The sequence below is a fragment of the Dermochelys coriacea genome, chromosome 2 (assembly GCF_009764565.3).
Source record: "Dermochelys coriacea isolate rDerCor1 chromosome 2, rDerCor1.pri.v4, whole genome shotgun sequence".
Classification (NCBI taxonomy): domain Eukaryota; kingdom Metazoa; phylum Chordata; order Testudines; family Dermochelyidae; genus Dermochelys; species Dermochelys coriacea.
Window position 1 is genome coordinate 1,419,111 of NC_050069.1, and position 27,727 is coordinate 1,446,837.

Genomic DNA, 27,727 nt, shown 5'->3' on the forward strand with positions numbered 1-27,727 from the left:
AATCGTCAAGTCATCCATCCCCAGCTTCTGGCAAACACCATCTCTGCCCATCCTGGCTAATAGCCATGGATGGACCTATCCTCCAGGAACTTATCTAGTTCTTTTTTGAACCCTGTTATAGTCTTGGCCAGGCCTGCACAACTCGTAAAGCGGCGAGGGCCAGATTACTCCAAAGAAAACAGCTGAGGGCCGAAACCTCCCCCTCCCAGCGCTGCCCAGCCCCACAGAAACAAACCCTCCTTCCCCAGCACTGCCCCGCCAAAACAGCTGTGGGCCGAAAAGGAAGGTTGGGGGGGGGGGTGATACTTTATTAAAAAATTTTCAATTAAAGCAAACTTTTTTTTAATTTTAAATTTTTTTTATGAATCATGGAAAAATGAAAAACACCTGTTCCGTTGAAAGAAAACATTTGCACTTTTCATAATTACCTTGCAAATTTAATGAGAGATAGTACATCTCTTTTTGGCAACAAGCTTGTCATATTCAGGGGTCATATTTGAAGTGGATATTTTCACAATATCTTCCAAACGGTCGTCAGTCAGAGAAGAATGTTGCTTGTTTTTATTCATGTTCATGATGGAAAATGTTTGTTCACATATGTAAGTGCTTCCAAAAACACTGAATGTTTTCAGTGCAACTTCAATAAGATTTTTTTCATTGTCCAGACTTTTGTAGAAGTCCCTCAGGCTGCTTTCTCTGTGCTTATTTTGGTAAACTGCCAAACATTGAAGTTCAATAACCTCCAACTGCAAATCTAGTGGCCCTTCCTCTGGATCCACAGAAAAGGGGTCTTCAATCAGCTTCAACTGGACTTCATCTTCTTCATATAAAGTAAGTCTTCTGTCAAATTCTTCAATCAAAAAATTAATGTGCTTTGTGTATTTTTCTTCTAACTCGGCATGTTTGTGCTGAGGGATATGCTGTGCACAAGTGGGAAAATGACACATTTTGCCTTTTGACAGCTGACTTCTGAAGTTTCAATTTCATTTTGAAAGCTTTCACTGCTGCATACATTTTAAATATAAATTGATTTTTCCCCTGAAGTTGAATGTTGAGAGCATTCAGGTGTGCTGTAATATCACAAAAGAAAAAGAGATCTTGATTCCAGGACTCATTTTTAAGCTCTGGGAATTTTATTGGCCCATTTTCTAGGAATTTTGCTACCTCCTCTTTCAAAGCAACGAAACGCTGGAGCGCTCTTCCTTGACTCAACCACCTCACTTCCGTATGGTAGATTAAGTCGCTGCACTCGGCGTCTACCCCTTCAAGAAAGGCTCAAAATGTCCTATGTTTTAGTCCTCTAGAATGGATGTAGTTTACAATGGAAACTACCACCGACATTACATGCTCAAATTTTAAGACTTTGCTACACAAAACCTGCTGATGTATAATGCAGTGATGTTTGGTTATTTGTCTCCTGATAAATTCTTCAAGAAGAGTAACTGCTCCAACATTTTTTCTGCACATAGCTGGAGCACTGTCAGTACAAATGGCCACCAAGTTTGTGAAATCTAATCCCAACTGATCATTCATGCACTTTATCACTTCACTGAAGATTTCTTTTCTGCTTGTGCGACCTGTCATGGAGCGCAGGCCAGCAAGCGCTTCAGTAATTTCAAAGTTTTGATCAATATCTCTCATAAAAATAAGAAGTTGGGTGGTGTCTTTAAATCCGTGCTTTCCTCCTTAGCTAGGGAGTAAAAGCAGAATTCACTGACTCTCTGCTTTAACTGATCACTTAGATTGGTAGAAAAGTCAGCTCTTCTTCCCTGTACAGTCATGTGTGATAGACTGACATTCTCTTTTCTGGACATAACTCAGATACAGCAATCAACATACACTTCTTCAAAAGCTTGCCTTCTGTGAAGCATTTCCCAGCAGCAGCAATTCCTTAGAAATGTGAAAGCTTACTTTACTAACCGTACCGTTTTCAGGGCTCACTTCCTTGAAAATTTGCTATTCTCCACTAAGGGTTTTCATTAAACTGGCTGCTTTAATTATTATTTCATTTGGGTTCAATTTGGCAAGATTGAGCTGTTTAGTTTCAAAGTGTCGCCGAAGATTGTATTCTTTCGGAACGGCCAGCGTGTTGCGACACACAAGGCACGGTATTTGTCTTTGGAAACAGTACATAAGGAATTATTCGTCCATTCAGTGTTGAAAACTCTGTGCTCTGATTCTCTTTTTCTCTTCACTCATGGTATCCATTATGAAGCTCAAGATTGTATTGAATAAATTCACACACAAGGGAAACACTCACAGTCACACACAAAGAGAAGAGAGATCTCACGGCGCATGGCACACTAGCAAGGCACTGATGGTGTGTGGAAGCCCATAGAGGGGGAAAGAAACGGCGTGCATAGGGTGACCAGATCACAGCAGTAAAATAGGACCCATCCCCTCCCCGCTCGGCCCCACCATCACACCCCTCTTCACCCCCTAGCGCCCCGCTGGCTTGCTGCATCCCTCCTAGTCAGTCCACACCCACCCCTCACCTCCTCCCTCCCCTGCCAGAAACCCGCATGCCTGCCTCTAGAATCCCTGCTGGCTCACTGCTCGCCTCTTTGCCCACCTGCTTGCCCCCGACTCGCTGCTCGCCCCCCCAAGTATAAAGCCTCATTCAAAGGCCCAGGGGTCACTATATTACTGCACACAGCAGTCAATCAATGCAGTTGTAGATAAATCTCTGCATTATGCATTTGTGTATAACTTTTATATGACTTTGTATTGAACCTTGGTAATATGTTATAGCAGGCCCCTAAGGTAGAATAATTAAGGTAAAAGAAAAATGTCTTTTTGCTAGAAGTAGAATAAGATCTTCCCCCCACTTTGTAATCAATTGCCCTGTTGAATGAATGAGGTGTGAATGAGGAAGGCGTGGAAGGCAGCACCTCCAGACAGCTGCAACCCTTGGAGAGGTGATGGGAGCCAGACCAAGGACAATCAAACTTGTCAAGTGGGCTGACTCGAGAACAGACATCCTGACCGCCTCAGGGGTTAGAAGCCAGCACCTTCCTTTAGGAACACCCTCTTTGCAGCACTGGGACAGCCCCCAGCCCAGAGAGAAGCAGCAAAAAGGACCAATGGACACAGTCCCAGATTTTGAATCTGGGAGATTTGCGTAAGAGGGAAGCGGCTATAAACGTGAGGTGTCTTGCAGAGAACCCTGGGTTTTGTCTTGTCAACTTCAGAGCATCGATCCGGATCGGCAGAAGCCAGGCTCCCCCCCTCCCCATCTAACTCACCTGGCCAGAGAAGTTAAGGGGACAACTCGTTGGTAACAACAGCAAGACAGAGTGTTTCTGGGTGCGTGTGAGTGCATGAGTGTGATATAGCTCATATGCATGATAGTGTTATTACATGTAGTACTAATAAATGTAGCGTTTTGCCTTATTTCCCCTGAAAAGATCCTGTACAGTACTTTAAGTACAACACAGTAACAAAAAGTAAAACACTGAAAAGGGATGCCCCCCTCCAGCCACCGACTTGCCACTCACTGCCTCAGCCCCCTGCCGCCAACTCACCTGCCCCCCAGCCACTGGCCTCTTCACCACCCCGCCCGCCCGCTGGGTGTGGAGCGCTTACCTGGGGAAGCTCCTGTTTGGTGCTCTGGATTGGGGTGGGGAGGTGCAAGAATCAGGGCAGGGGGCTGGGGGTGTGTGAGGGGATGCAGGGGTCAGGGTGGGCAGAGGGTGTGTGCTGGGGTCATGGGGGTGCTCACGGTGGGGGCTGGAGGGGATATGCCCCCATTCCAGCCCCTTCCCCAAGACCACACTCCCTCCTCTTCTCCGTTACCTCCTCCCCAGAGCAGTGAGCCTGCTGCGGCTCCGCTTCTCCCCCTCCCTCCTGCTGGCGGTGGCAGGGAGATGGGGAGGAGAGGGAATGTAGCAGGCTGGGGGAAGAGGCTGGGGAGGAGCCCCAGCTGCCGGCAGCATCAAGCTTCTGCCCCCACAGGAGAGAGCAGGGGGACAGAGAAGAGCCGGCTGGGCCGGGGCCCCTCTGGCAGTATTGCCACCACTGCCCTCCCCCGGCTCACCTATTCGCCTCCCGCCGCTGGCTCACCTCCTCAGCCCCGCCACCAGCTCACCTGCCACTGGCATCTTCACCCCCCTGCCCACCTGCCAGCCGGCCAACCAGCCGCTTGCTTACAGCCCCCGCGGGCCGTACAGTGAGCCCATGGGGGCCGTGCATTGTGCAGGCCTGATCTTGGCCTTCGCAACATCCTTTAACTGTGTGTTGTGTGAAGAAATACTTCCTCTGGTTTCTTTTAAACCTGCTGCCTATTAATTTCATTGGGTGACCCCTAGTTCTTGTGTTATGAGGAGGAGTAAAGAACACGTCCTTATTCACTTTCTCTGCACCCGTCACAATTGTATAGACCTCAGTCATATCCCCTCTGAGTCGCCCCTTTTCCAAGCTGAAAAGTCCCAAATTTTATTCATCTCTCCTCAGACGGAAGCTGTTCCAGACCCCGAATTATTGCTGCCCTTTTCCAATTCCAATACATCTTTTTTGAGATGGGGTGATCACATCTGCACTAGGGATGTAAATATTGGTCTAAAAAGTTAACCGGTTAAACAAATAAAATTATATCATTTAACCAAAGTGACTCCAGCAGCCCAGGGCCAGAGGCTTGGCTGGCCACGGGGGTTAACCTCCAGTTAACGGTAAGACTAAAGCTTACTAGTTAACCATTTACATCCCTAATCTGCATGCAGTATTCACGATATGTAGGCATACCACGGATTTTTTATAAAAGCAATATAGTCTCTGTTTTATCATCTAGCCCTTTCTTAACGATTCCCACCTTTCTGTTAGCATTTTTGATAGCCGCTGACATTGAGTGGATGTTTTCAGAGAACTAGCCACAATGACTCCACGATCTCTTTCCTGAGGGGTAACAGCTATTTAGACCCATCATTGTACTTGCAGAGTTGGGATGATGTTTCCAATGTGCATTACTTTGCATTTATCAACACTGAATTTCATCTGCCATTTGGTTGCCCAGTCACCCAGTTTTGTGAGATTCCCTTGTAACTCTTCAGTCCGCTTTGGATTTAACTATTGTGAGTAATTTTTTGTCATCTGCAAATTTTGGCACCTATTTACCCCTTTTTCCAGATCAGTTATGGGTGGTCAGCCATGGGACTGCCCCCGCACAGCCCCACCCCCAGTGTGACTCCAGGCACTGGTAGCAGTAGGCGCTTATCCCCAAGCAGTGGAGCCACACAGAGCTGGCCTTACAGTTGCTCCAAGGAGGGACCCCCCAGCCGCCTGGAGCCCAGGGACACAGAGGGAGAGGCTCAGGTTGCTGTCTTTATTCCATGTCTGGTTTCCAGTGCTCTCCATGACTTGTGAGATTCTGGCTCCTGGTCCCACCCCCCCGACAGAGCCGTGGCACCAGCCCTTGGGCGCCATATGCGGGCAATGGACAGAGGGACTATACAATGTCCAAGAGGCTGGGAAGGGGGGGCCCCCTTAGCTCCAGTTTGAGGGGGCCCCGCCCTGCAACGGAGCCTGGGGACCCAGAGCAGCCCAGTTCCCTGTTGGACTGCCAGGGCCATGCGGCTCCAGAGTTGCTCACTGGGCAGGGGCTGATCCCTGGCCTCTCCCCAGGGCACAGCTCAGCTGATGAGCCCAGGGCCAGGCCCCTTCTCCACTCCCAGCTAGGCTGGTGCAGAGAAGGCCCAGGGCAGGGGAGCCGCAGGCATAGAGCAGCAGAGACGGTCATGAAGGCAGAGTGCGAGCTGGAGCAGGGTAACCCCTGCAGAGGGCTGGGACCCAGCCCGGCCTGCACCCAGCGGCTCAGCGGGGCGCCGGAGGCTTGGACAGCTGGCAGGTGATGAGGTACTGCGGATAGGCCTGCGTGTCGTTGAAGATGACGAAGATGGCTGGCTTCTTGGGGTTGTCGACCACACTGTCATAGCGCAGCGGGGCCTCGGCTGCCTCTTTGAGGGGTGGCGCCCGCATGTCCCGGCTGCCTGCCGTGTAGTCCCCAGTCAGGGTCTTAGCCACGAAGATGTATTTGTTGCCGTCGGCACTGCATGGAGAGTACTGCTCCTGCACCGACAACACGGCATTCACCGCAAAGTACACCCCGTGCCCGTAGAGCGTGGCTGGAAAGCAGGGAGGCCGAGGGTTAGCACAGCTGGCTCTGGGCCGCAGCACCCACAGAACAGCCTGGATAGGGGGCCAGCTGCCACCTGCAGCAGGACAACCTGGCCCTGGGAGCCAGGATTCCTGGGTTCTGACCCCAGCTCTGAGAGGGACTGGGGTCTAGTGGTTAAAGCAGAGGGGGCTGGGAGCCAGGACTCCTGGGTTCTATGCCTCGCTCTGGGAGAAGTGTCCAGGGCTGGAGCAGGGACAGACTCTGCCAGGCAGAGCCGATTCCAGAAACATCAGTTCCCTCCTGTGCACGGAGGAGTCTTGGAGCCCCCGAGTTCCACATGCGCCTGGCCCCTCCCTGTGCTGCTCCCATCCCCGCCTGCTCACCGTTCTTGCCGCAGAAGCTGCGGTTGAAGCCATGCTGGCAGATCTCCCGGCTGGCTTCCTCCGTGGTGCCATGGAAGAGGAGGCGCTCCACGGCCTCGTGGCCGCACACCTTCTCCATGCAGGCTTTCTTCAGCTGGTACTGCTTGTACAGCAGCGGGTGGATCAGCTTCTCCACCTGCCACAGGGACATGGGTCAGTCAGGCGCGGCCAGACCAGGCCGCTTTGCCGCAGGGAGGGACAGACGCCCCTACTGGGCAGCGATGGCAGCATGGCCAGCAGCTCCCGAGGAGTCTGGGTCGGGGGGTGATACCACCTCACACGCAGGCTCAGACAGGCCCTGCCCCAGACTCCCAGAGCAGCGGTGACACTGGAAAACACCCCTTCCGGCAGCCTAGAACAGCCAGGGAGTGCTGGGGTACCAGGCTGCCTCACGGGCACCAGTGCAGCCAGCAGGGGGTGCACACAGGACCACAGGGAGCAGGGTCCCAGGCATGGCCCATCCTTTCAGAATGAGACTGTGCCAGCATCAAGTGGCAGGGAGTCCCACAGGGTAACTGTGCTTGGCTGAGAGGGTCCATCTTAGTTGGTCTGGAACTGTGCGTGCCACAGCCTGCCTGGGGCCTACGCGAGATGGGCGAACCCCAGCACCCACCCACCTGTCTGGTGGCCAGCGAGGAGGAGGCTGTGGCAGTGTACCATCACTACGTGGGATAAACGTTCTCCCACCCACTCCTTGTGCGCCAGTTCCCCTGCTGCACGCTGGACATGAGCAAATGGAATCCGACAGCCAGCCCCCAGCACAGCCATGGCCCTGGGGCGGGCAGAGCAATCAGCCCGTCTGTGCTGCCCCCCCGGATACCTTCACAATGCGAATCTTGTTGTGGAAGTCCTCCAGCGTGTCGTAGAACCGACGCACGGTGTCGCGGAACTCCTCTGAGCCCTGGCCCAGCGGCACCAGCTTCACCGCCTCGTCCAGGTCCAGAGCGGGGCCCTTCTCTTCCGTGGCTGTGGGGGTGGGAGGGGACAGGACGTCACTCAGCAGGTGGATACCAGACCCACCCCCCTGCGCTGCAGCAGGTCAGCGCCCCACATGCTACAGCACAGAGCCCCCAGCCTCACACTGGGGCACTGGGATCAGCACTGACTGAGGGGAGAGCGCCCCCTACTGAGCACCTGCACCCCGCAGCACTGTGCCCTGCCACCACACTGGGGTAACAGGGCCAGCACTGACGGACAGGGGAGAGCTCCCCACCCCGACCCCCACCCCACTGCCTGCAGCACAGCGCCCCCTAGCAATGCATTGGGGTCACACATGGAGTGCAGAAGGGAACCATTAAAATCTAGCCCAGGGTTCTCAGCCTCTTCAGGGTGGCAACCCCTTCATCAAAGGGCCACCCCCCTCCTTACCTTTACAAAAAAGAAAACAGTCTCTGAGCCACCAAATAAACTCCAGAGACTTCTGCACGCACGAGGCCAGCGAGGCTGACAGAGCCGACATGGCCTCAAAGGGTCAGGGTGCGCAGAGGGGCTACTCCACAACTGAGGAGAAGGGCTTCCAGCTACACAGAGAGGGGAGGAGGCTGGGACAGACCTGTGAGATCTCCATGCCTGACTTTAGTGCAGGAGAAGGAAAATCAGCTCACGGAGGTGCTAGTACGGGCTGGGGAAGAGAACGGAGCCCCCCCCCCCCACTGACCGGAGCGGCAGCAGGCAGGCATTCCCGTGAGTGAAAGGGCCCTACTTAATCTGGCTAGGAAACTGGGCGAGGACCAAGAGACACAGCCGAGATGCTTGTACACGAATGCAAGGAGGCTGGGCAATACAATGGAGGCTCTGGAACCACAGATGCAGGCGATCACACTGGGAATTACAGAACCATGGTGGGATCGCACTCAGGGGTGGAACTGGTCTGGGCTGTTTCGGAGAGAAGAAAGAAAGGCTGATGGAGTAACGTTGCACAGCAACAGAGCTGTAAAGGAAGACTAAATGACAGTGTGGACAAAACTGAGGCTGTTTGGGTCCAAATCACTTTGGGGGAAGGGGGACTGTGGGGTTCTGTAAGGGACAGTGTTAGAGATCTGCTATAGACCCCCAGGATCAGCCCTTGGTATGGGCAGAGATCTCGTTAATATCATTAGAGAGACACACTCTTGGGAATTGTCTCACAATGAAGGACTAACTTCCCAGATATAAACTGGAGGATAAATGCTAGTAACACAAACAAACCAAACAAACAAAAGGAAGTATTTTGTCACACAACACACAGTCAACCTGGAACTCTCTGCCAGGAGATGTGACGAAGGTCAAAATATAATTGGATTAAAAAAAGAACTAGATAGATTCCTGGACGATAGGTCCATAAATGGCTATTAGCCAGGATGCTCAGAGATACAATCCCATGCTCTGGGTGTCCCTAAACCTCTGACAAATTGGGACTGGATGACAGTGGATGGCTCACTCAAAAATTGTCCTGTTCTGTTCATTCCCCCGAAGCATCTTGCACTGACCTCTGCCAGGGACCGGACCCTGGGCTAGACGGACCATAGGTCTGATCCAGTCAGGCCGTTCTCATGTTCTTAACACTGGTAGGTCCTACTTATTCCTGGATGTGATAGATGACAGATTTCTACATCAAATCGTCACTGAACCAACAAGAGGTGATGTAATTTTGCACTCCATTTTGGTAAGCAGCGAGGGCATCAGAGAAGAGCTGCTCACAGAAAAAGAACCTCGGATCGAGTGGTCATATGCTGAAGATCTTTCCATTTAATTTAAACCGAATCAAAACCAGGCCGTCAACTCTGATTTTCAATTTCTGAAAGACAGACTATGGGAAACGAAGGGAGTTTGTTAGTGAAGTCAGCTGGACTGAAGAGCCCAAAGAAATAAATGAAGCAGCAGCTTGGAATTTCTTCCAGTCACTCTACAAAGCCATCTGTAACTGGCATTCCCAGTAATGGGAAGAAGCTTGTAGGGAAGGGTTCCAGGCCCACCTCACACGGTTGTTGGGAGTCAGCAAAGAGTCTCTGGGGAGTGAAAAAGTGGGTCGATCAGCAAGGAAAGGTACACTGTGGGTGTTGGGAAGAGTAGGGATAAAGGGAGGACTGCTGGAAGTGAAGCTGAATTAGCTCTTGCCAAGGAAATTCACACACAATAATAGGGTTTTTTAGTCTCCTCAATAATAAAGGAATAAGGAAGGATGAGGCTGGGCCACCCTGCGGTGGGGCTGGGAAAGAGATTAAAGACACTAGTTATGAACATCGTGGCTGGGTTTTCAATCCGGACAGTAACAGGGACCATGTAGACGAGACTGGATGGCGACACAAAAGGAAATTCCGACAGCTGTGGTGGAAGAAAATCTTGCAGGGTTTAATGCGCTCAGCTCCGGGGCACTGGGTCATTGCTGTCCCAGAGTACTGAGAGAACCAGCGCAGGAGGCTGCGAGTCCGGGAACCCGGGAGCAAGGCATGGTAAGAAATCCAGCTAGTGGGGGTGGGACCATGTGCCTGGAGAACAGCTGATGCTGTGCAGGTATTTAAGAAAGGGACGCAAAGCGACCCGGGCAATTACAGACCTGTTAGTCTGCCCTTGGGAGCATACAAGGCTTTAGAATGAACGGGGGAGGAAAGCAGAACAAAATTCCTGCAGGCCCGTGGTAAAGAGGCTGTAATGCACCTGGGCTTACCAAGGCAGCCCGGGGCAGACTCACCTGTTCCCCTTGGAAGAACTCCGTTATTTTCTCAGAGAAGGAATACGGAAGACCTGATACCCTGGGATTTCAGGGCAGCCTTTGGCACAGGAAAGTGAGTTAAATTCGGGAAGCTGGGGCTCAGTAGGAGCCCGGTACGGTGGGGAGGACCTGGCCAAAGTCTTGTGCTGCAAGATGAACCATCGCCCTGCAGGGAGGTGACATGGGGAGTGTCTCCAGGATCGGCCTGGGGCCCAGTCTCCTTCAACAACAGGAGCGTGCAAATGAAACGGGCCGATGGGAAGCCGGGAGGCCTGGTCAATCCGGGGGGCAGAGGGAGACCGGAAGTTTCCAGGAAGATCCAGAGCGACACGAATAGGATGAAATTCAATAGTACAAAGCGCAAAGGCAGGCATTTAAGGTCTCACGATAAAAATGTCTGCTCCAGGCCGGGGGCTTGTCAGCCAGCCATGTCGGAGGAGAGACCTGGGCTGGGGGCTGAGCACAGGATGGCTACAAGCCCCCAGCGTGATGGGCTGTGAAACAGGGAAATGCAGGCCGGGGACGTAGCAGGCAAGGCCTTTCTAGCCGGGAGACAGATCGACAGCGTTATTGCCATGGAGCGAGGCCCGGGGGAGACGCGGGTTGGACACTGCACAGTTCTGGATCCCAAGCTCAGGAACGGTGCGCTCCAGCTGGACCGGGTGCAGAGAGGAGCTATGTGGATTAGCAGGGGCATGGAGGGCCAGTCTGATGGGAGCAGACGTTGGCTTGTCTGGCCAGGCTGAAGCAGGGAGCCGATTGCTCTGTATAAATACATCGGGGAAAAGCTAAGCAGGGCAAAGAGCTGGTGAAGCTAAAGGACAACGTTGGCACAAGAAGAAATGGGGAGAAATGGGCCAGGAACAAATTCCGGCCAGAAATCAGAAGGTTTCTGAGCATTCGAGGCGGGAGATTCTGGAGCAGCCTCCCAGCGAGAGCTGTGGGGCAAACAGCTGGAGAATGTAACCCATGGGACCAGACGAGACAAGGGGGGGTTGTGCTGGTAGGGGGAGGGGCTCACTCCAGTTTGTCTCATGTTCCTCAGGGGGTCTGGTTCCCTCCCCCCGATACTCTGGGTTGTATCAGCTCTGTCCTCCGAAGGTCAGGATGGCCCCGGCTAGAGCTGGGACATTGGCTGGGCCGGGCCAGGGCTGCGAGCAGCCTGCAGGTGCTTGGCTGGCTGGTTCTCACTCACATGCCCAGGGGCTGACTGACGGCTTATGTGGGGTTGGGAGAGAATTTCCCCAGCTCAGACTGGCAGGGACCTGGGGGGGTTTTGCCTTCCCCTGCTGCGTGTGGGTCCCTTGCCAGGATTACCTGGGGGTCTCTCACCTCGTCCTTCCCCTGCCATTGTGGGGCTTTGGGCACTGGGGCCCCTTGGCGTTCGCTACCCATGGCACACGCCAGCTGGGTCTCCTGAGGGCTGGGAGCGTCTGCTCTCATTCCGGGTGCTAGACTAGAATGCAGGGCGTGGGGTGGGGGGTGCGAGACGCAAGAGCTCAGACTGGACAACCTGCCTGGAACCCCGACTCCACCCCATGGGACCCACCAGCTGCCAAGGCCTGGCTGGTCTGACTGCCTGCACCACAGGCCGGAGAACTACCCGGGGCGGGCCCCGCAGGACAGTGCCGAGCCCCCCATGGCCGGAGGCAGCAGCAGCGGGGCTGGGAGCACGCACCTGTGGGGCGGCCGTTCTGCGGGGCTGGGGGCTCGGTGCGCGAGATGGCCAGGGTGCGGGCACTGCTGGCGTCGTACTCCTCCATGCGCTCGAAGTCTATGGTGAAGGGCCTGTCGTCAAAGAGCACGTCCAGCTGCTTCTGCCGCTGGCGCCAGGCCTGCTCCAGCAGGGCGCTGGCCTCTGAGGAGTAGGGGATGGCGGTGGCGGTGCCGGGGGGCTCCCAGCGCACCCAGCGCGCGGCTGGCTCCCCCAGCGGGCGCTGGGCCTGCAGCAGGCGGGGGAGGAGCCGGGCAAGGTCGCGGGCGGCGCAGGCCGTGTAGTCGGCAAAGCCGTGCACAGTGGCTGTGGTGTCCTGCAGGGAGATGCGCACGGCGTGCTGGCGCTGCAGCTGGGCCAGGTACCCGCGGCAGCGCGAGGGCAGGGCCCGCAGGCCCTCGCTCACCACCTTCTCCTGGCGCTGCTGCGCCCGCAGCGCCTGCTCCAGCTGCCCCGGCAGCGCGCTCACGTCCTGCTCGTAGGCCGAGTAGATGATGAGCTGAGCGGAGCCGGCCACGCACAGCGCCTCCTCCAGGGACTCCTGCAGGGCGGCCTGCAGGCTGTGGTCAGGTGCGGGCTCCGCCGAGGCCTGGTGCTGCTCCTGCTCGTAGGAGCGCAGGGACAGCTCCGTGGCGCGCTGCAGCTCCTCCTCCTCCCAGTGCTGGCTGTCCATGGACTGCTGGATGGCCAGCAGCAGCTGCGCCTCCTCCTCCACGCTGCACTCCGGCTGGAAGGCGGCCTTGGTGGTGCAGTGCAGCTGCTCCTCCTCCTCATTGCCGTCTGCCAGGCCCCTCCGCTCCCCGCCATTCCCCGCAGGCATCGCCTCCTCCTGCCCCTCAGCAGTGCCCAGTTCCCCCATGGTGTACAGATCCTCCTCCGCCACCTCCTTGGGGTGGCTCACTGCTGAGCCCGGGGCCTCCCCAGCAGCAGGGGCAGCCAGCTGAGGAGCCCCTGCCACTTCTCCGGGCTCCAGGGCGGCCAGCAGGCCTTTAATCTCCTCTGTGGGGCGACAGCAGGTCAGACAGGCCACGCCCAACCCTTGGGGAAGCCCAGGTGCTGGGCGAGGGGATGCCTAGCTTCTGCCCCCGGGCTCACTCTGCACAGTTGAGCAAGGGGAAGATTTGCCAGGGTGGACAGGTAGGGGAGTCCGAATGACAATTCCTCCTGCCGCAGCCGGTACCCAGGGCAGGGCCATGCTGCCGGCAGTGGGGCCAGAGCCGGGTTCCATACTGCGGGGCAGGCTCTGGGGCAGGCTGCCTGGCCCGGAGAGCTGGCGACAAGCTGCCAGCCACCACAGCAGTGCCGGGGCTCACATGGCAAGCGCAGGCGAATGGTGCTGCCACCCTGGCCATGAACGCTCCCCCAGGGAGGGCTGGGGCTGCAGGATTGGACCCCTGACCAGTGCTACCCCACCCCAGCCACACAGAGCCAGGAAGTTCTGCCCTTTATCCAGGGCTCCAGCAGGGGGAGGGCTGGCCACCTGCCCACGTGCTGAGTTCTAGCCCCTGCCCTCTCCCCCAGGCATAGGACAGAGCCCGCTGGGGGTCCAAGTCCCTCGGGAGAGGCCCTACCTATGTTGGTGGTGCACCAGTCAGTGGTGGCGCCGTCTGGCGGCTCCAGCTGTGTGGGCAGCTGGGTAGTGGGCAGGGAGTCTCGGCGGCAGCTCAGAGGAATGGGCTCCTTGGGCAGCTCCAGGTCCTGCTGAGACAGGGAGGCAGGACAGACATCAGTGCTGCAGACACCAGCCAGGGACCCGGCTCCCTGCCAGCACCCAACCACCAACAGCCTCTGCCCAGACCAGCCCCCCGCCCCAGCTCTCTACCTGCCCTCATCTGACTGCCCCCTACACCTGCCTGCAGGCTCCCCGAGAGACTTGCGCCACCACCATGGCTGCACACCCCTCTGCAGAACCACTGCCCAGCTCACCCACCTGCCGGTGGCTGCCCACCCTGTCCCAATGGGCCAGCACTGAGCCTGGCAGGCAGGGTGGAAGGGCAGGGCCCCAGCTGTGCTCATTCTGGGTCCCAGCCAGAGCCCCGCCTCCCGAGCCACAGCAATACCTGTGTATACGGGGGGCTCCAGTGGACCTGCTCCAGCCCAATCACGCACTGGAAGCGTCTCTCCAGATCCCGGAGGATGCTCTGGCCTCGCTTGTCCAGCAGGAAGCGAGCGATGCCAGGGTGCCGCAGGGTCACCGGCTGTGAGCTGATGGTGCCCAGCAGGCTCTGCAGGAACTCTGCCGCTGCCCGGCACGCACCCGCCTCCCCGCTCAGCTGCAAGAGAAGAGACGGCATGAGGCACTGGTAGAGTCTGAACCCGGGGGTGCTGAGAGGGGTGCAGCGCCAGCCCCTACTCCGCACCCGCAGGGAGTGAGAGGGGGACGACACGTGCAGCATCAGCTCCCCCCCGGGACAACATGAGGGGGACGACACGTAGTGCCAGCTCCCTCGTGGGGTGTTGGGCGGAACATGCCAAGGGTCACAGTGAATGAAGCTGGCTACAACCTCCCCCCCTTTCAATTCAGCTTGGTGCAGACTACAGCTCCCAGAATGCAATGCTGACGTGAGCCACATGACCTGCCTGCACTGGCTGCTGGGACCTGTAGTCCCCCCAGGCTGCATGGCCCTAAACAAGGAGCCCGCAGGCTGCCCAGAAACAGCCGTGGGGGCCCGGGGCCATCCTGCCCTGCCCCTCCATGCCCAGCCCCACGCGCCGGCACTGCCCGGGGAGGCCGGCTGCTCACCCTGAAGCCGGTGACGTCGGTGCCCTCCAGCGGCAGGAGCGTGACCTCGGCGATGCTGGCCAGCAGCTCCTGGTAGCAGAGCTGCAGGTAGCGCAGCATCCCCGGCTCCATGGACACCAGGCTCTCGTCCAGGGCGGTGTCCTGCAGGAAGCCCTGCAGCTTCTCCCTGTTCTCCTGCTCCAGGCCGCGCAGCGTCAGGGCCTGCAGGTGCTCGCCGCCCGGGGCCAGGCGCAGGGAGCAGCAGTGCAGCGAGGCCTGGAGCTGCTCCCAGCGGGGCGAGCCCAGGGCATGCAGGTGCTGCGCCGACACCGGCAGGCAGAAAGGGCTCAGGGCCGCACTCAGCGAGGAGGTGGCCTGGCGGGCAGCTGCAGGGCTCAGCGCCGTGACGCTCAGCGCGCTCCCACTGGGTGCGTAGCAGGCCTGGCTGCCCAGCAGCCGCTCCACCTCCTCCCGCACGTCGCCGCGCTGCAAGAAGCAGAGGGTCTGGGCTGGGAGCGGCAGGAGCTCCTGGCCCATCCCCTGCAGGGCATCCAGGAGCTGCTCCTGCAGCTGCTGCCGCCGGGCTTCATCCCCGCCCGAGATCCAGGCCCCGCTCTCCTCCAGCCGCAGCATCAGCTCCGGGAAGACAGCCTGCAGCTCCGGCAGGGCCCCGCTGGATTCCAGCAGCTGCCGCTTCGCGGCGTCCTCAATGCTCACGCAGATCGCCGGGGGCCCACCATTCTCTGCCGCTGCCTCCCCTGGAGGGGCCTCGGCTCCCTCCTCCGGGGGGCGGTCGAGGGGCTCCAGGAAGTCGTAGTATGGGCAGAGGTCCAGGTCGCTCTCCTGGAGCCTGTGGGGCTTCTCCAGCACCCGCTGCACAGCTGCAGGGCAGCGAAACGGGCACATGGGGTCGAGAGCTGCCTGGGAAGATGGACACACCCAGACCGCCCAGGGAGGGGTGCCAGGCCCACTGCCCCAGCAACCTCAGCCGGACCCGGCTCCACTCCCTGCCCCCGCCCCAGAGGGGGGCTCCGGACCCTGTGCTGGAGCCAGCAGCAGCAGTCTCCTGCCTCTCTGCCTGCAGCACTGAAGGGTCTGTGTGAGCTGGGCCACGTGCCAGGCTGGAGGCACGCGCTTGCATTCACAGCAGACACCCCCCTCCACGCCCCACCTAGACCAGCCTCCAGGAGCCCTCCAGCCCCAGAGGGCAGCTGAGCGCTGATCCCACCCTGCCCCAGCCCCACGCACCTGCCCGGTCTTGGAAGGAGACAACAGCCGCCCTGCCCCCTGCCAGCACCCTCACGGCCTGCACGCTGCCCCCGCCGCTCCGCTTGTTCTCAAAGTAGAGCTCCAGCAGGTCCCCGCTCAGCCTGGTTCCCCGACTCCACACCAGCACACTGTCTGTCTGCTGCACCCACCCCACAGCCAGCGGTGTCCCGTCCAGCAGCCGCCGGCGCACGCGTTCCTCCACAGCCAGGAGCTCTGCCAAGGCAAAGAGCATGCCACTGCCAGCCCAGGGCAGAGATCCCTCCAGCCCAGTCTGGCCAAGGGCAGAGATCCCCGCCCCAGGGCAGAGCGAAAGAGACACCCCCACCCAGCACTACATCACAGAACTGGCAAGGGCAGAACGGGGAAAAGAGCCCCGTCAGGGCTCCTGGGGGAATCTGCTGGAGGGAGAAGCTGCGGGGAGGCAGCTGGCCAGGCTTCAGGTCACCCCACTTACTTTCCAAGGTCAAGAACACCTGGTCACGACGGCTAAGCCTGGCCAGGAGCAGAGCTCAGAGATGCTGCAAGCTCCCACTTCTGCCACCTGCTTCCCAGACACCGCGAGCACCAGGCACTCTCGAGCCAAGAGGGACCAAGCCACCCAGCGCCAGACTCTAGCCAGCAGCGGGTGCCTATCCCGGGCTTCTCCAGAGTGGCCGAGAGAACAGGGGAGCACAGTGACAGAGACTAGCCCTCTCCCCAGCCTGGTCAGGTGATAGTGAGACACGCAGGAGCCAATAGTGCTGGGAAGGGGTCGCTCCTGTCACCTCTTTAGTTTCTAAGCCATTTGCCTGGGGCGGGTGAACAGAGGACAGGCAGAGAGGGTCAGAGCCAAGGTCCAGCTCGCTTAAGCTCTTGCCTCTGAAGTGGCAGCCCCAGGTGCCGCAGAAGAAGGTGTGAGAATGCCACAGGTGCAGATGGGAGACAAGCTGCCCCCCTCGTTAGGAATCAGCCTGCAGGCTAGCAGACAGTGATGGGCTTAAACCCCAGGGCCAGACGCTGAAACTCCCCTCCAGCCTGAACTGTCCCAAGTGGGGATCCTGCTCATCATGGACTTGGCCCATCCTTCCTGAGCTCGCCAGGTCGCGCCACTGCCCTGCTCACCCCCGGTTTGCAGAGCTGGCTGGAAACTCAAATCCCCTTCCTCAGGAACTCCCACAACCACCAAAAAAGTTAGAATGGCCCAAAGCTTTCCATGGAGCAGGAGCGCCCCAGTTTGCTTTGGAACAAGTCAAAAGAACATTTCCATTGGAGTTTTCAAACATGTTTCGGAGTCTCCCTGCACTGCCTGCAATACCAGAGAGTCCTGGCTCTGGGCAGGCCAGTGGCTAGCCGCCCCACAGCGAGGAAGCCCGAGCTTCTGAGGAGAGGGGGAGCTGCAGAACTAGGAACCAGTTTCCAACAGAAAATGATTTCGTGGAAAGTGAATTTTCCAATGAAAAATCATTGACTGAAAACTCCTGAACAGATCCAATAAAACGTATGAAACACCTAGGAACCTAAACGTAAGAACGGCCAGACTGGGTCAGACCAAAGGTCCCTCTAGCCCAGTATCCTGTCTTCCGACAGTGGCCATTGCCCAGTGCCCCAGAGGGAATCATCAAGTGATCCATCCCCTGTCACCCATTCCCAGATTCTGGCAGACAGAGGTTAGGGACACCAGCCCTGCCCATCTCAGCTAACAGCTAAGGCCCTACCAAATTCACGGCCATGAAACATGCATCACAGACTGTGAAATCTGGTCTCCCTGTGAAATCTGGTCTTTTTTGTACTTTCACCCTGTACTATACAGATTTCATGGGGGAGACCAGTGTTTCTCAAACTGGGAGTCCCAACACAAAAGAGAGTAGGGTAGGGGGGGTCCACAAGGTTATTGTAGTGGGGGTTGCGATATCGCCGTCCTTATTTCTGCGCTGCTGTCAGCGCTGGGCAGCCGGAGAGCGGCGGCTGCTGGCCGCGCACCCAGCTCTGAAGGCAGCACCCTGCCAGCAGCAGCACCGAAGTCAGGATGGCAGCACCAAACCAGGCCACCCTCCCTTCTGCGCCGCTGCCTTCAGAGGTGGGCTCCCAGCCAGCAGCTGCCACCTTCCCACTGCCCAGCTCTGAAGGAAGAGCCACCATCAGCAGCAGCGCAGAAGCAAACGTGGCAATATCACGACCTCCTTACAATAACCTTGTGACCCCTCCACGAGCCCCTTTTGGGTTGGGACCCCTACAGTTACACCATTGTGAAATTTCAGATTTAAATAGCCGAAATCATGAAATTTACTATTTTAAAAATTCTATGACAGTGAAATTGACCAAAATAGCCATTGATGGACCCATCCTCCATGAACTGGTTTAGTTCTTTTTTGAATCCTATTATAGTCTTGGCCTTCACAACATCCTCTGGCAAAGAATCCCACAGGTTGACTGTGAGTTGTGTGAAGAAATATTTCCTTTTGTTTTAAACCTGCTGCCTGTTAATTTCATAATTTCATTGGGCGACGTCTAGTTCATGTGTTCTGAGATGGAGTAAATGCCACGTCCTTATTTGCTTTCTCCGCACCCGTCACGATTGTACAGACCTCCCTCGTCTGCTTTCCAAGCTGGAAAATCCCACTCTTTTTAATCTCTCTGCAGACGGAAGCCGTTCCAGATCCCTCATCATTTTTGTTGCCCTTGTTTGTACTTTTTCCAATTACAATATATCTGGTTTGAGATATTCAAGGTGTGGGCGTACCAGGGATTTATAGAGAAGCAATAGGATATTTTGTCTTATCTATCCCTTTCTTAATGATTCCCAACATTCTGTTCGCATTTTTTGACAGCCGCTGCACATTGAGTGGATGTTTCCAGAGAACTATCCACAATGACTCCAAGATCTCTTTCCTGAGTGGGAACAGCTAATTTAGACCCCATCATTTTGTATGTATAGTTGGGATTATGTTTTCCAATGTGCATTACTTTGCATTTATCAACATTGAATTTCATCTACCATTTTGTTGCCCCGTCACCCAGTTTTGGGGGATCCTTTTGTAGCTCTTCACAGTCTGCCTGGGATTTAAGTCTCTTGAGTAGTTTTGCATCATCTGCAAATTTTGCCACCCCACTGTTTACCCCTTTTCCCAGATCATTTATGAACATGTTGAACAGCACTGGTACCAGGACAGACCCCTGGAGGACACCACTATTTACCTCTCTCCATTCTGAAAACTGACCATTTATTCCTACCCTTTGTTTCCTATCTTTTAACCAGTTACCGATCCATCAGAGTGTAGTAGGAGGATTTTATGTTTGCATTTTGTATGATTTAGAATGAAGGATAAAGAATAATGAGGTAATAATGTAGCATGTATTAAATGTATTGGGATATGATTTGACCATATCCTGCCAGCCACCCTTTTTTGAATAGCAGAAAGGAATGGCATGATACACCTTTGGTAGAGATGCATCAGCCAGAATCTGTGTGTCTGGACTGATTTCAAGGAAGTAACAGACCTTTGTTGTAGGTTTAGCATTTCTAAATAAGTAAAAGAATACCATGATTGTTTTCTTTTGCATTGCAACTTGATGTTCCTGTAGAAAATGTTCTGTGTAAATCAATTCTGTTTTGTGTGTGAATGAGGAATGTGTGTTACGAAGTAAGTGTGATGGCCATTGCTGAACCAGATATTTTAGGGCGCACCGGAGACAGACATGAGGGCGCCAGGAGGCTGGAACATGCCCCTATTGAAATGTCAGAGGAAGGCAGATTGACGACTCTAAAGATGAGATAGGCACCCATCAATAAAAAGAAAAGGAGTACTTGTGGCACCTTAGAGACTAACAAATTTGAGCATAAGCTTTCGTGAGCTACAGCTCACTTCATCGGATGCATGCAGTGGAAAATATAGTGGGGAGATTTATATTCACAGAGAACATGAAACAATGGGTGTTACCATACACACTGTAACGAGAGTGATCAGGTAAGGTGAGCTATTAACAGCAGGAGAGTGGGGGTGTTGGGGGGGGGAACCTTTTGTAGTGATAATCAAGGTGGGTCATTTCCAGCAGTTGACAAGAACGTGTGAGGAACAGTGCAGGGGAGGGAGGGGAATAAACATGGGGAAATAGTTTTACTTTGTGTAATGACCCATCCACTGCCAGTCTCTATTCAAGCCCAAGTTAATTGTATCCAGTTTGTAAATTAATTCCAATTCAGCAATCTCTCGTTGGAGTCTGTTTTTGAATTTTTTTTTGTTGAAGAATTGCAACTTTTAGGTCTGTAATCGAGTGACCAAAGAGATTGAAGTGCTCTCTGACTGGTTTTTGAATGTTAGAATTCTTGACGTGAAACTAAACAAGCCATTTACAACACACACTTTGCTTCTCTACAAAAGAAAAAGGACACTAAACTATCTAAACTACTACATGCCACAAGGGGCCACAACAATAGTTCCCTTAATCCACCCAACAATATTGTTAATCTATCCAACTATATTCTTAGCCTAGCAGAAGAATCTGTCCTATCTCGGGGCCTCTCCTTCTGCCCCTCCACCCACCACAGTTCTGTGGTGACCTAGAATTCTATTTTCGACGTCTCCGACTCAAGGAATATTTCCAACACACCTCTGAACAACACGCTAACCCACAGAGAGCTTCCTACCAAGACTCAAAAAGAAGGATTCTGAGTAGACTTCTCCTGAAGATCGAAACAACAGGACTAGACTTCTCCATAGAGTGCTTCCGCCGACGTGCACGGGCTAAAATTGTGGAAAAGCAGCATCACTTGCCCCATAACCTCAGCCGTGCAGAACACACCACCATCCACAGCCTCAGAAACAACTCTGACATCATAATCAAAAAGGCTGACAAAGGAGGTGCTGTCGTCATCATGAATAGGTCGGAATATGAACAAGGCAGCTCTCCAACACCACTTTCTACAAGCCATTACCCTCTGATCCCACTGAGGGTTACCAAAAGAAACTAAAGCATTTGCTCAAGAAACTCCCTGAAAAAGCACAAGAACAAATCCTCACAGACACACCCCTAGAACCCCAACCAGGGGTATTCGATCTGCTACCCAAGATCCATAAACCTGAAAATCCTGGACACCCCATCATCTCAGGCATTGGCACCCTGACAGCAGGATTGTCTGCCTATGTAGACTCCCTCCTCAGGCCCTACTTTACCAGCACTCCCAGCTATCTTCGAGACACCACTGACTTCCTGAGGAAACTACAATCCATCGGTGATCTTCCTGAAAACACCATCTGGCCACTATGGATGTAGAAGCCTCTACACCAACACTCCACACAAAGATGGAGCGCAAGCCGTCATGAACAGTATTCCCGATAATGTCACGGCAAACCTGGTGGCTGAACTTTGTGACTTTGTCCTCACCTATAACTATTTCACATTTGGGGACAATGTATACCTTCAAATCAGCGGCACTGCGATGGGTACCCGCATGGCCCCACAGTATGCCAACGTTTTTATGGCTGACTTAGAACAACACTTCCTCAGCTCTCGTCCCCTAATGCCCCTACTCTACTTGTGCTACATTGATGACATCTTAAGCATCTGGACCCATGGAAAAGAAGCTCTTGAGGAATTCCACCAGGATTTCAAGAATTTCCATCCCACCATCAACCTCAGCCTGGACCAGTTCACACAAGAGATCCACTTCCTGGATGCTACGGTGCTAATAAGCGATGGTCACATAAACACCACCCTATACTGGAAACCTACTGACCGCTATTCCTACCTACAAGCCTCTAGCTTTCATCCAGATCATACCACACGATCCATTGTCTACAGCCAAGCGCTACGATATAACCGCATTTGCTCCAACCCCTCAGACAGAGACAAACACCTACAAGATCTCTATCAAGCATTCTTACAACTACAATACCCACCTGCTGAAGTGAAGAAACAGATTGACAGAGCCAGAAGAGTACCCAGAAGTCACCTACTACAGGACAGGCCCAACAAAGAAAATAACAGAACGCCACTAGCCATCACCTTCAGCCCCCAACTAAAACCTCTCCAACGCATCAACAAAGATCTACAACCTATCCTGAAGGACGACCCATCACTCTCACAGATCTTGGGAGACAGGCCAGTCCTTGCTTAAAAAAAGCACCCCAACCTGAAGCAAATACTCACCAGCAACCACACAACAGAACCACTAACCCGGAATCTAACCTTGCAACAAAGCCCGTTGCCAACTCTGTCCACATATCTATTCAGGGGATACCATCATAGGGCCTAATCACATCAGCCACACTATCAGAGGCTCGTTCACCTGCGCATCTACCAATGTGATATATGCCATCATGTGCCAGCAATGCCCCTCTGCCATGTACATTGGTCAAACTGGACAGTCTCTATGTAAAAGACTAAATGGACACAAATCAGATGTCAAGAATTATAACATTCAAAAACCAATCGGAGAACACTTCAATCTCTTTGGTCACTCGATTACAGACCTAAGAGTGGCTATTCTTCAACAAAAAAAACTTCAAGAACAGACTCCAACGAGAGACTGCTGAATTGGAATTAATTTGCAAACTGGATACAATTAACTTCGGCTTGAATAAAGACTGGGAGTGGATGGGTCATTACACAAAGTAAAACTATTTCCCCATGTTTATTTCCCTCCCTCCCAACCACTGTTCCTCACACGTTCTTGTCAACTGCTGGAAATGGCCCACCTGAATCATCACTACAAAAGGTCCCCCCTCCCCCCGCTGGTAATAGCTCACCTTACCTGATCACTCTGGTTACAGTGTGTATGGGAACACTCATTGTTTCATGTTCTCTGTGTATATAAAATCTCCCCACTGTATTTTCCACTGCATGCATCCGATGAAGTGAGCTGTAGTTCACGAAAGCTTATGCTCAAATAAATTTGTTAGTCTCTAAGGTGCCACAAGTCCTCCTTTTCTTTTTGTGGATATAGACTAACACAGTTGCTACTCCGGCACCTCTCAATGGGGACAAGATAGCTGTGATCAAAACCAGCATGGGATAACTCCCCAAGGAACTTGATGAAACAACAGGATAAAGGATGAGAAGGACAATTTAAGAAAAAAAAGCACCGAAAACAAGAATTTTATAGAGCTCAGTCATATCTCCCGACTAAGGAGGACAGGTCCATCAATGGGTATTAGCCAGGATGATGTCCCTAAACTCTGTTTGCCAGAGGCTGGGAGTGGGCGGCAGCGGATGGATCACTTGATGATTCCCTGTTCTGTTCATTCCCTCTGGGGCACCTGGCATTGGCCGCTGTCAGCAGACAGGAGACTGGGCTAGATCATGGGTGGCCAACCTGGGGCTCTGGAGCACATGTGGCTCTTCAAAAGTTAATATGCTGCTCCTTGTATAGGCACCGACTCCGGGGCTGGAACTACAGGTGCCAACTTTCCAATGTGCCGGGGGGTCCTCACTGCTCAACCCCTAGCTCTGCCACAGGCCCTGCCCCCACTCCACTCCTTCCCGCCCCCTCCCCTGAGCCTGCCATTCCCTCGCTCCTCCCCTCCCCACCCCCATCACACCACAAAACAGCTGATCGGGAGGTGCGGGGAGGGAGGGAGAGGTGCTGATCAGTGGGGCTGCCGGTGGGTGGGAGGCGCTGGGAGTGGGGGGAGCTGATGTATTACTGTGGCTCTTTGGGTACATTGGTAAATTCTGGCTCTCTCTCAGGCTCAGGTTGGCCACCCCTGGCTAGATGAACCTTTAGTCTGACCCAGTATGGCTGTTCTTATGAATTCATTTAGTTTCTCTGCAGTGGCCTTACCCCCTTGCGTGCTCCTTTAGGATCTCGATTGTCCAGTGGCCCCACTGGTTGTTTAGCAGGCTTCCTGCTTCTAACTTTCTTAAAATTTTTGCTGTTACAGCTAGCCAAAGACTCGAAAAGTTTTTCAAATTCTTTTTTGGCCTTCCGAATTATATTTTTACACTTCACTTGCTAGAGTTTATGCTCCTCTCTATTTTTCCCAATAGGATTAAACTTCCACTTTTTAAAAGGATGCCTTTTTGCCTCTCATGGCTAAACAACAAAGTAAAAGAAGCACTTTTTTGGTTCTTTGTGGTTTTTAATTTGGGGTATAGATATAAGTTGAGCCTCTATTATGGTGTCTTTAAAAAGTTTCCATGCAGCTTGCAGGGATTTCACTTTTGGCGCCGTACCCTTTAATTTCTGTTTAACTAACCTCCACATTTTTGTGTAGTCCCCCTTTCTGAAATTAAATGCTACAATGGTGGGCTGCTGTGGTGTTCCCCCCACCCACCCAGGATGTTACATTTTATTATGTTATGAACCTTAAGACTCCTGCGTGAGCCTTAGGCCATGATCCAAATGGATCGTATAGCTTCTCTGGGGGCAGATGTCTGGAGTGGAGATCGGACTAGATGACCACAGTGGTCACTTCTGGCCATGGGATTGCTGAATCCCTATGCTTTGCTTTCCGTCTCCTAGCTAGGTTCTGACCCATGAGGATACTTCGCCTCTCACTCCATGACGACTCAGCTTGCCAGCAGCCTCTTATGCGGGACCTTGATTAAGGCCTTTAGAAAGTCCAAATACAAGTATGTCATCTGCATTGTCCTTTAGTTGCTTCTTGACTGAAACATCCAAAAAACTCTAAGAGCCCAGTGAGCTGCTCTTTCCATTCGCAGCATCTGCGCTGGCGAGACCCTGTCACATATTGAACTTCCCGGGGTTCTGTGATTCTAGTTTTAAGGTAGGGCTTACTGGTCTCGAACACCCTGAATCTCTCCTAGAGCCTTTTAAAAGAATAAGTACCACACCTGCTGCCCAACTATCCTCTGGAACAGCAGCTGGTTTGAGTGAGATTATATACTTTTGATAGAAGCTCAGCTACTTCAGACTTAAACTCTTTCCCAGCTCTTGACTGGACCAGCGGGGCTAGTGGCTTACTGTTCCTCAGATTCTCAGTTTGCTCCGGCACCTCTCCTGACACCCAGATCTATGAGAGCACCTGACCTCTGTTACCAGGGGCATGTCTACACTACAGCGGCACAACTACAGCACACCCAGGGAATTCTTCCATTGACCTAGCTAGGTGTAGGTCAGCTAATGACACAGAGGGCAGGAAATTTCCCACAGCCCTGAGCAACGAAGCTAGGTCGATTTCAGTTTTAGGTGCAGATCAGGCAAAGGGAAGAGGAGATCGGGGGGCAGAAACTTTCCCAACGTGCTCTGCTGTGAGCACTGAGCAAAGAAATCACTGGGCTTTGCTGAGGGGGCTCCTGCGGACCCAGCAGGCCCAATTTCTGGCTGCTGACAGACAAGCAAAACATCTGGTTGTTAATCTACATCTTTAACTGCTCTCCAAATTCCATGCTGACCCTTTGAGCCTCCCGCACACTTGCTGCCTCCTGTAGACCCCAAGAAATGAGGTGTGGCCTCGAGGCAGGCTCCTCCGGCCACTGCCTCCCCCCCCCCCGTCAGCCCCAGCTGGGGGCCAGCCCCTACCTGAGTCACTGAGCGGCTCTGGCAGCTGCACCAGGGCTTGGTCCCCAGCTGGGCTGCGGTGGATGGTATAGCGCCCACTCTGGCAGTTCAGCACACACTCCACGTAGAGCTCCAAGACACTGCCCTCCGTTTGGGGGTTCAGGCCCCGAAGAAGAACCTTCCCATAATCCTGTGGGGCAGCTGGGCGAACTGCCAGCCTAGTGTCCTGCAGGGTGTGGCTGGGCTTGGCAAGGACCCTCTGTGCATCTGGGAGGGAGAGACAGACACCGTGAGCCCCACTGCCCTGCACAGCAAGGAGGGGCTGCCCCATCCCACACACCAGTGGCTCTGCTCCCCCAGAGCCTCCCCGGCACTGCCCCGCCAGCTCAGGCCAGGCCAGGGAGCTGCCCCCACCCCCAGCTGCCGTGTGGGTGCTCCCAGCCCATGAGGAGCCAGAGGAAGGGGGGCTTAGCCCCAGGCCCGCACGCGCGTCCCTGCGCCCCACACTCACCCTCGGGGCTCTCGAAGGTCAGGATGGCGCGGCTGCCCTGGCGCCTGCAGTCCAGCACGGGGCCGCCCCCCGAGCGACGCCTGTTCTCGAAGTACAGCACCAGCAGCTCCTCCTCCATGTCCAGGGGGACCCCCAGCACCTCCAGCGCCCGCACCGCCTCCGCCATCCTGCACGGGCACCCGCCGCTCAGCCGGGGCAGGGCTGCGCCCAGCGCCCCCCCACAGGGTGCCAGCCCCACTGTCCCTGGAGGCGGGGGCAGAGACAAGGGAGCCCCCAGATGGGGCGGGGTGGGGCAGGGCATCCCGTCCCCCCCAAGGGGCCAAGGCCCCCCCGCAGCCCCCAACCGGCCCCCCCGACACTGGGGCAGGGCCCCCCGGCCCCCCCGACACTGGGGCAGGGCCCCCCCACAGCCCCCGCCCCGCACGACACTGGGGCAGCCCCCCCCCGGCCCAGGGCCCCCCAAACTCACCCCCGCCCCACCTGCCGGCCCCCCCGCCGCGGACCCGGGCTCGGACCCAGCCAGGCGAGAAACGAAAGTGAAAGTCGGCGGAGGAGGGGGCGCTGCGCAACCTCGTCCTGGCCCCGCCCCCTCACCCCGGGCCCCGCCCCCTCCCGGCCCCGGCCCCGCCCCCTCACTCCTGCTCGACCCCCCCGCGGCGCTACCTGGCGGCGGGGCCGCGTCTGCGGCTCCTGCGTAAACCTCAGGACGGGGCCGGTCGCTCCCAGCGTGCACTGCGGGGGGCGGGGCTCCGGGGGGGTTTCAGAGCCGGGGGCGGGGCTGCAGGCCGGGGGCGGGGCTCCGAGGGGGTCTCAGAGCCGGGGGCGGGGCTCCGGGGGGGTTTCAGAGCCGGGGGCGGGGCTGCAGGCCGGGGGCGGGGCTCCGGGGGGGGTTTCAGAGCCGGGGGCGGGGCTGCAGGCCGGGGGCGGGGCTCCGGGGGGGGTTTCAGAGCCGGGGGCGGGGCTGCAGGCCGGGGGCGGGGCTCCGGGGGGGGGCTCCGGGGGGGTTTCAGAGCCGGGGGCGGGGCTGCAGGCCGGGGGCGGGGCTCCGGGGAGCTGTGGGGGTGGGGGTGTCGCTGACCCTCACTGTGCAGCTCCTTGTTCACAGTCTCTGGGTCCTCACCCCAGTCGTGGGGGGCTGCGGGTCCGTCATAAAGCTGCTAACTCTTCACCCCCTTTCGTTTCCCTTGCTCCTTCCCCTGCCCCCCAGCTCTGCAGGCAGCACGGGGTGCGGGTGGGGAGCTCCACAGGTGGGTATGGAGTTGCTGGGAGGCACAGGGGGTGCTGGGGGTACAGGGATGTGGGGAGCTCTGCAGGGGGTACAGGGGCGCTGGGGGTACAGGGATGAGGGTGGAAATGGGTGTCCTGGGGGCATGGGGCGCTGGCGTGTACAGGGATGTGGGGAGCTCTGCAGGGGCACCGGGGTGTACAGGGATGTGGGTGGATATGGGTGTGCTGGGGGCATGGGGCACTGGGGTGTACAGGGATGTGGGGAACTTTGCAGGAGGTACGGGGTGCTGGGGGTACAGGGATGTGGGGAGCTCTGCAGGTGGGTACAGAAGTGCTGTGGCAGGTGCAGGGACCTGTGGTGATAATTGTTCCTACACATGGACCCTAACTGGGAGCTCAGCCGTGAGCAGGGAGTGCAAGTCGATAGAGTCCCGCTGACCTGGATCAATCGCTGCTGCTGGGGAGGGGGCGAAAGGGAGGCAGAGCCTGGACCAGTCCAAACACACCGGCCTGTCAAGAGAAGCGTGGCTGAGCTGGCCAAGGCTCTCGATCGCACACAGCTGGGAGCCCAGGATCACGGGGGCAGGTAACTTCCATGCCCTGAATGGGCACTGTTATGTGCC

General features: G+C 55.5%; 1 protein-coding gene and 1 long non-coding RNA gene across 7 annotated transcripts; both read right to left on the minus strand.

Annotated features, from left to right (window-relative positions):
- Positions 1-4,847: 4,847 nt before the first annotated feature.
- On the minus strand, positions 4,848-26,604 carry PARP10 (poly(ADP-ribose) polymerase family member 10). 6 transcript variants are annotated; one of them, XM_043507209.1, is made up of 11 exons: positions 26,541-26,604; positions 25,878-26,044; positions 25,388-25,633; positions 15,907-16,140; positions 14,680-15,539; positions 13,997-14,209; positions 13,508-13,637; positions 11,901-12,935; positions 7,352-7,497; positions 6,493-6,667; positions 4,848-6,116 (listed from the first exon to the last, which is right to left on the minus strand). In XM_043507209.1, exons 2-11 carry the CDS (start codon positions 26,041-26,043, stop codon positions 5,806-5,808), a joined length of 3,516 nt encoding a protein of 1,171 aa, XP_043363144.1. In that variant the 5' UTR covers position 26,044; positions 26,541-26,604; the 3' UTR covers positions 4,848-5,805. The 6 variants fall into 6 exon arrangements, with proteins under 6 accessions (XP_043363144.1, XP_043363147.1, XP_043363146.1 ...); XM_043507212.1 differs by lacking the exon at positions 26,541-26,604 and adding an exon at positions 26,347-26,473 and having other exon boundaries at positions 13,508-13,634; XM_043507211.1 differs by lacking the exon at positions 26,541-26,604 and adding an exon at positions 26,347-26,473 and having other exon boundaries at positions 7,352-7,505; positions 11,909-12,935.
- On the minus strand, positions 8,354-10,195 carry LOC122458564. The gene is made up of 2 exons (XR_006278609.1): positions 9,000-10,195; positions 8,354-8,406 (listed from the first exon to the last, which is right to left on the minus strand). It is a non-coding gene; the product is annotated as an uncharacterized LOC122458564 (long non-coding RNA).
- Positions 26,605-27,727: the final 1,123 nt, after the last annotated feature.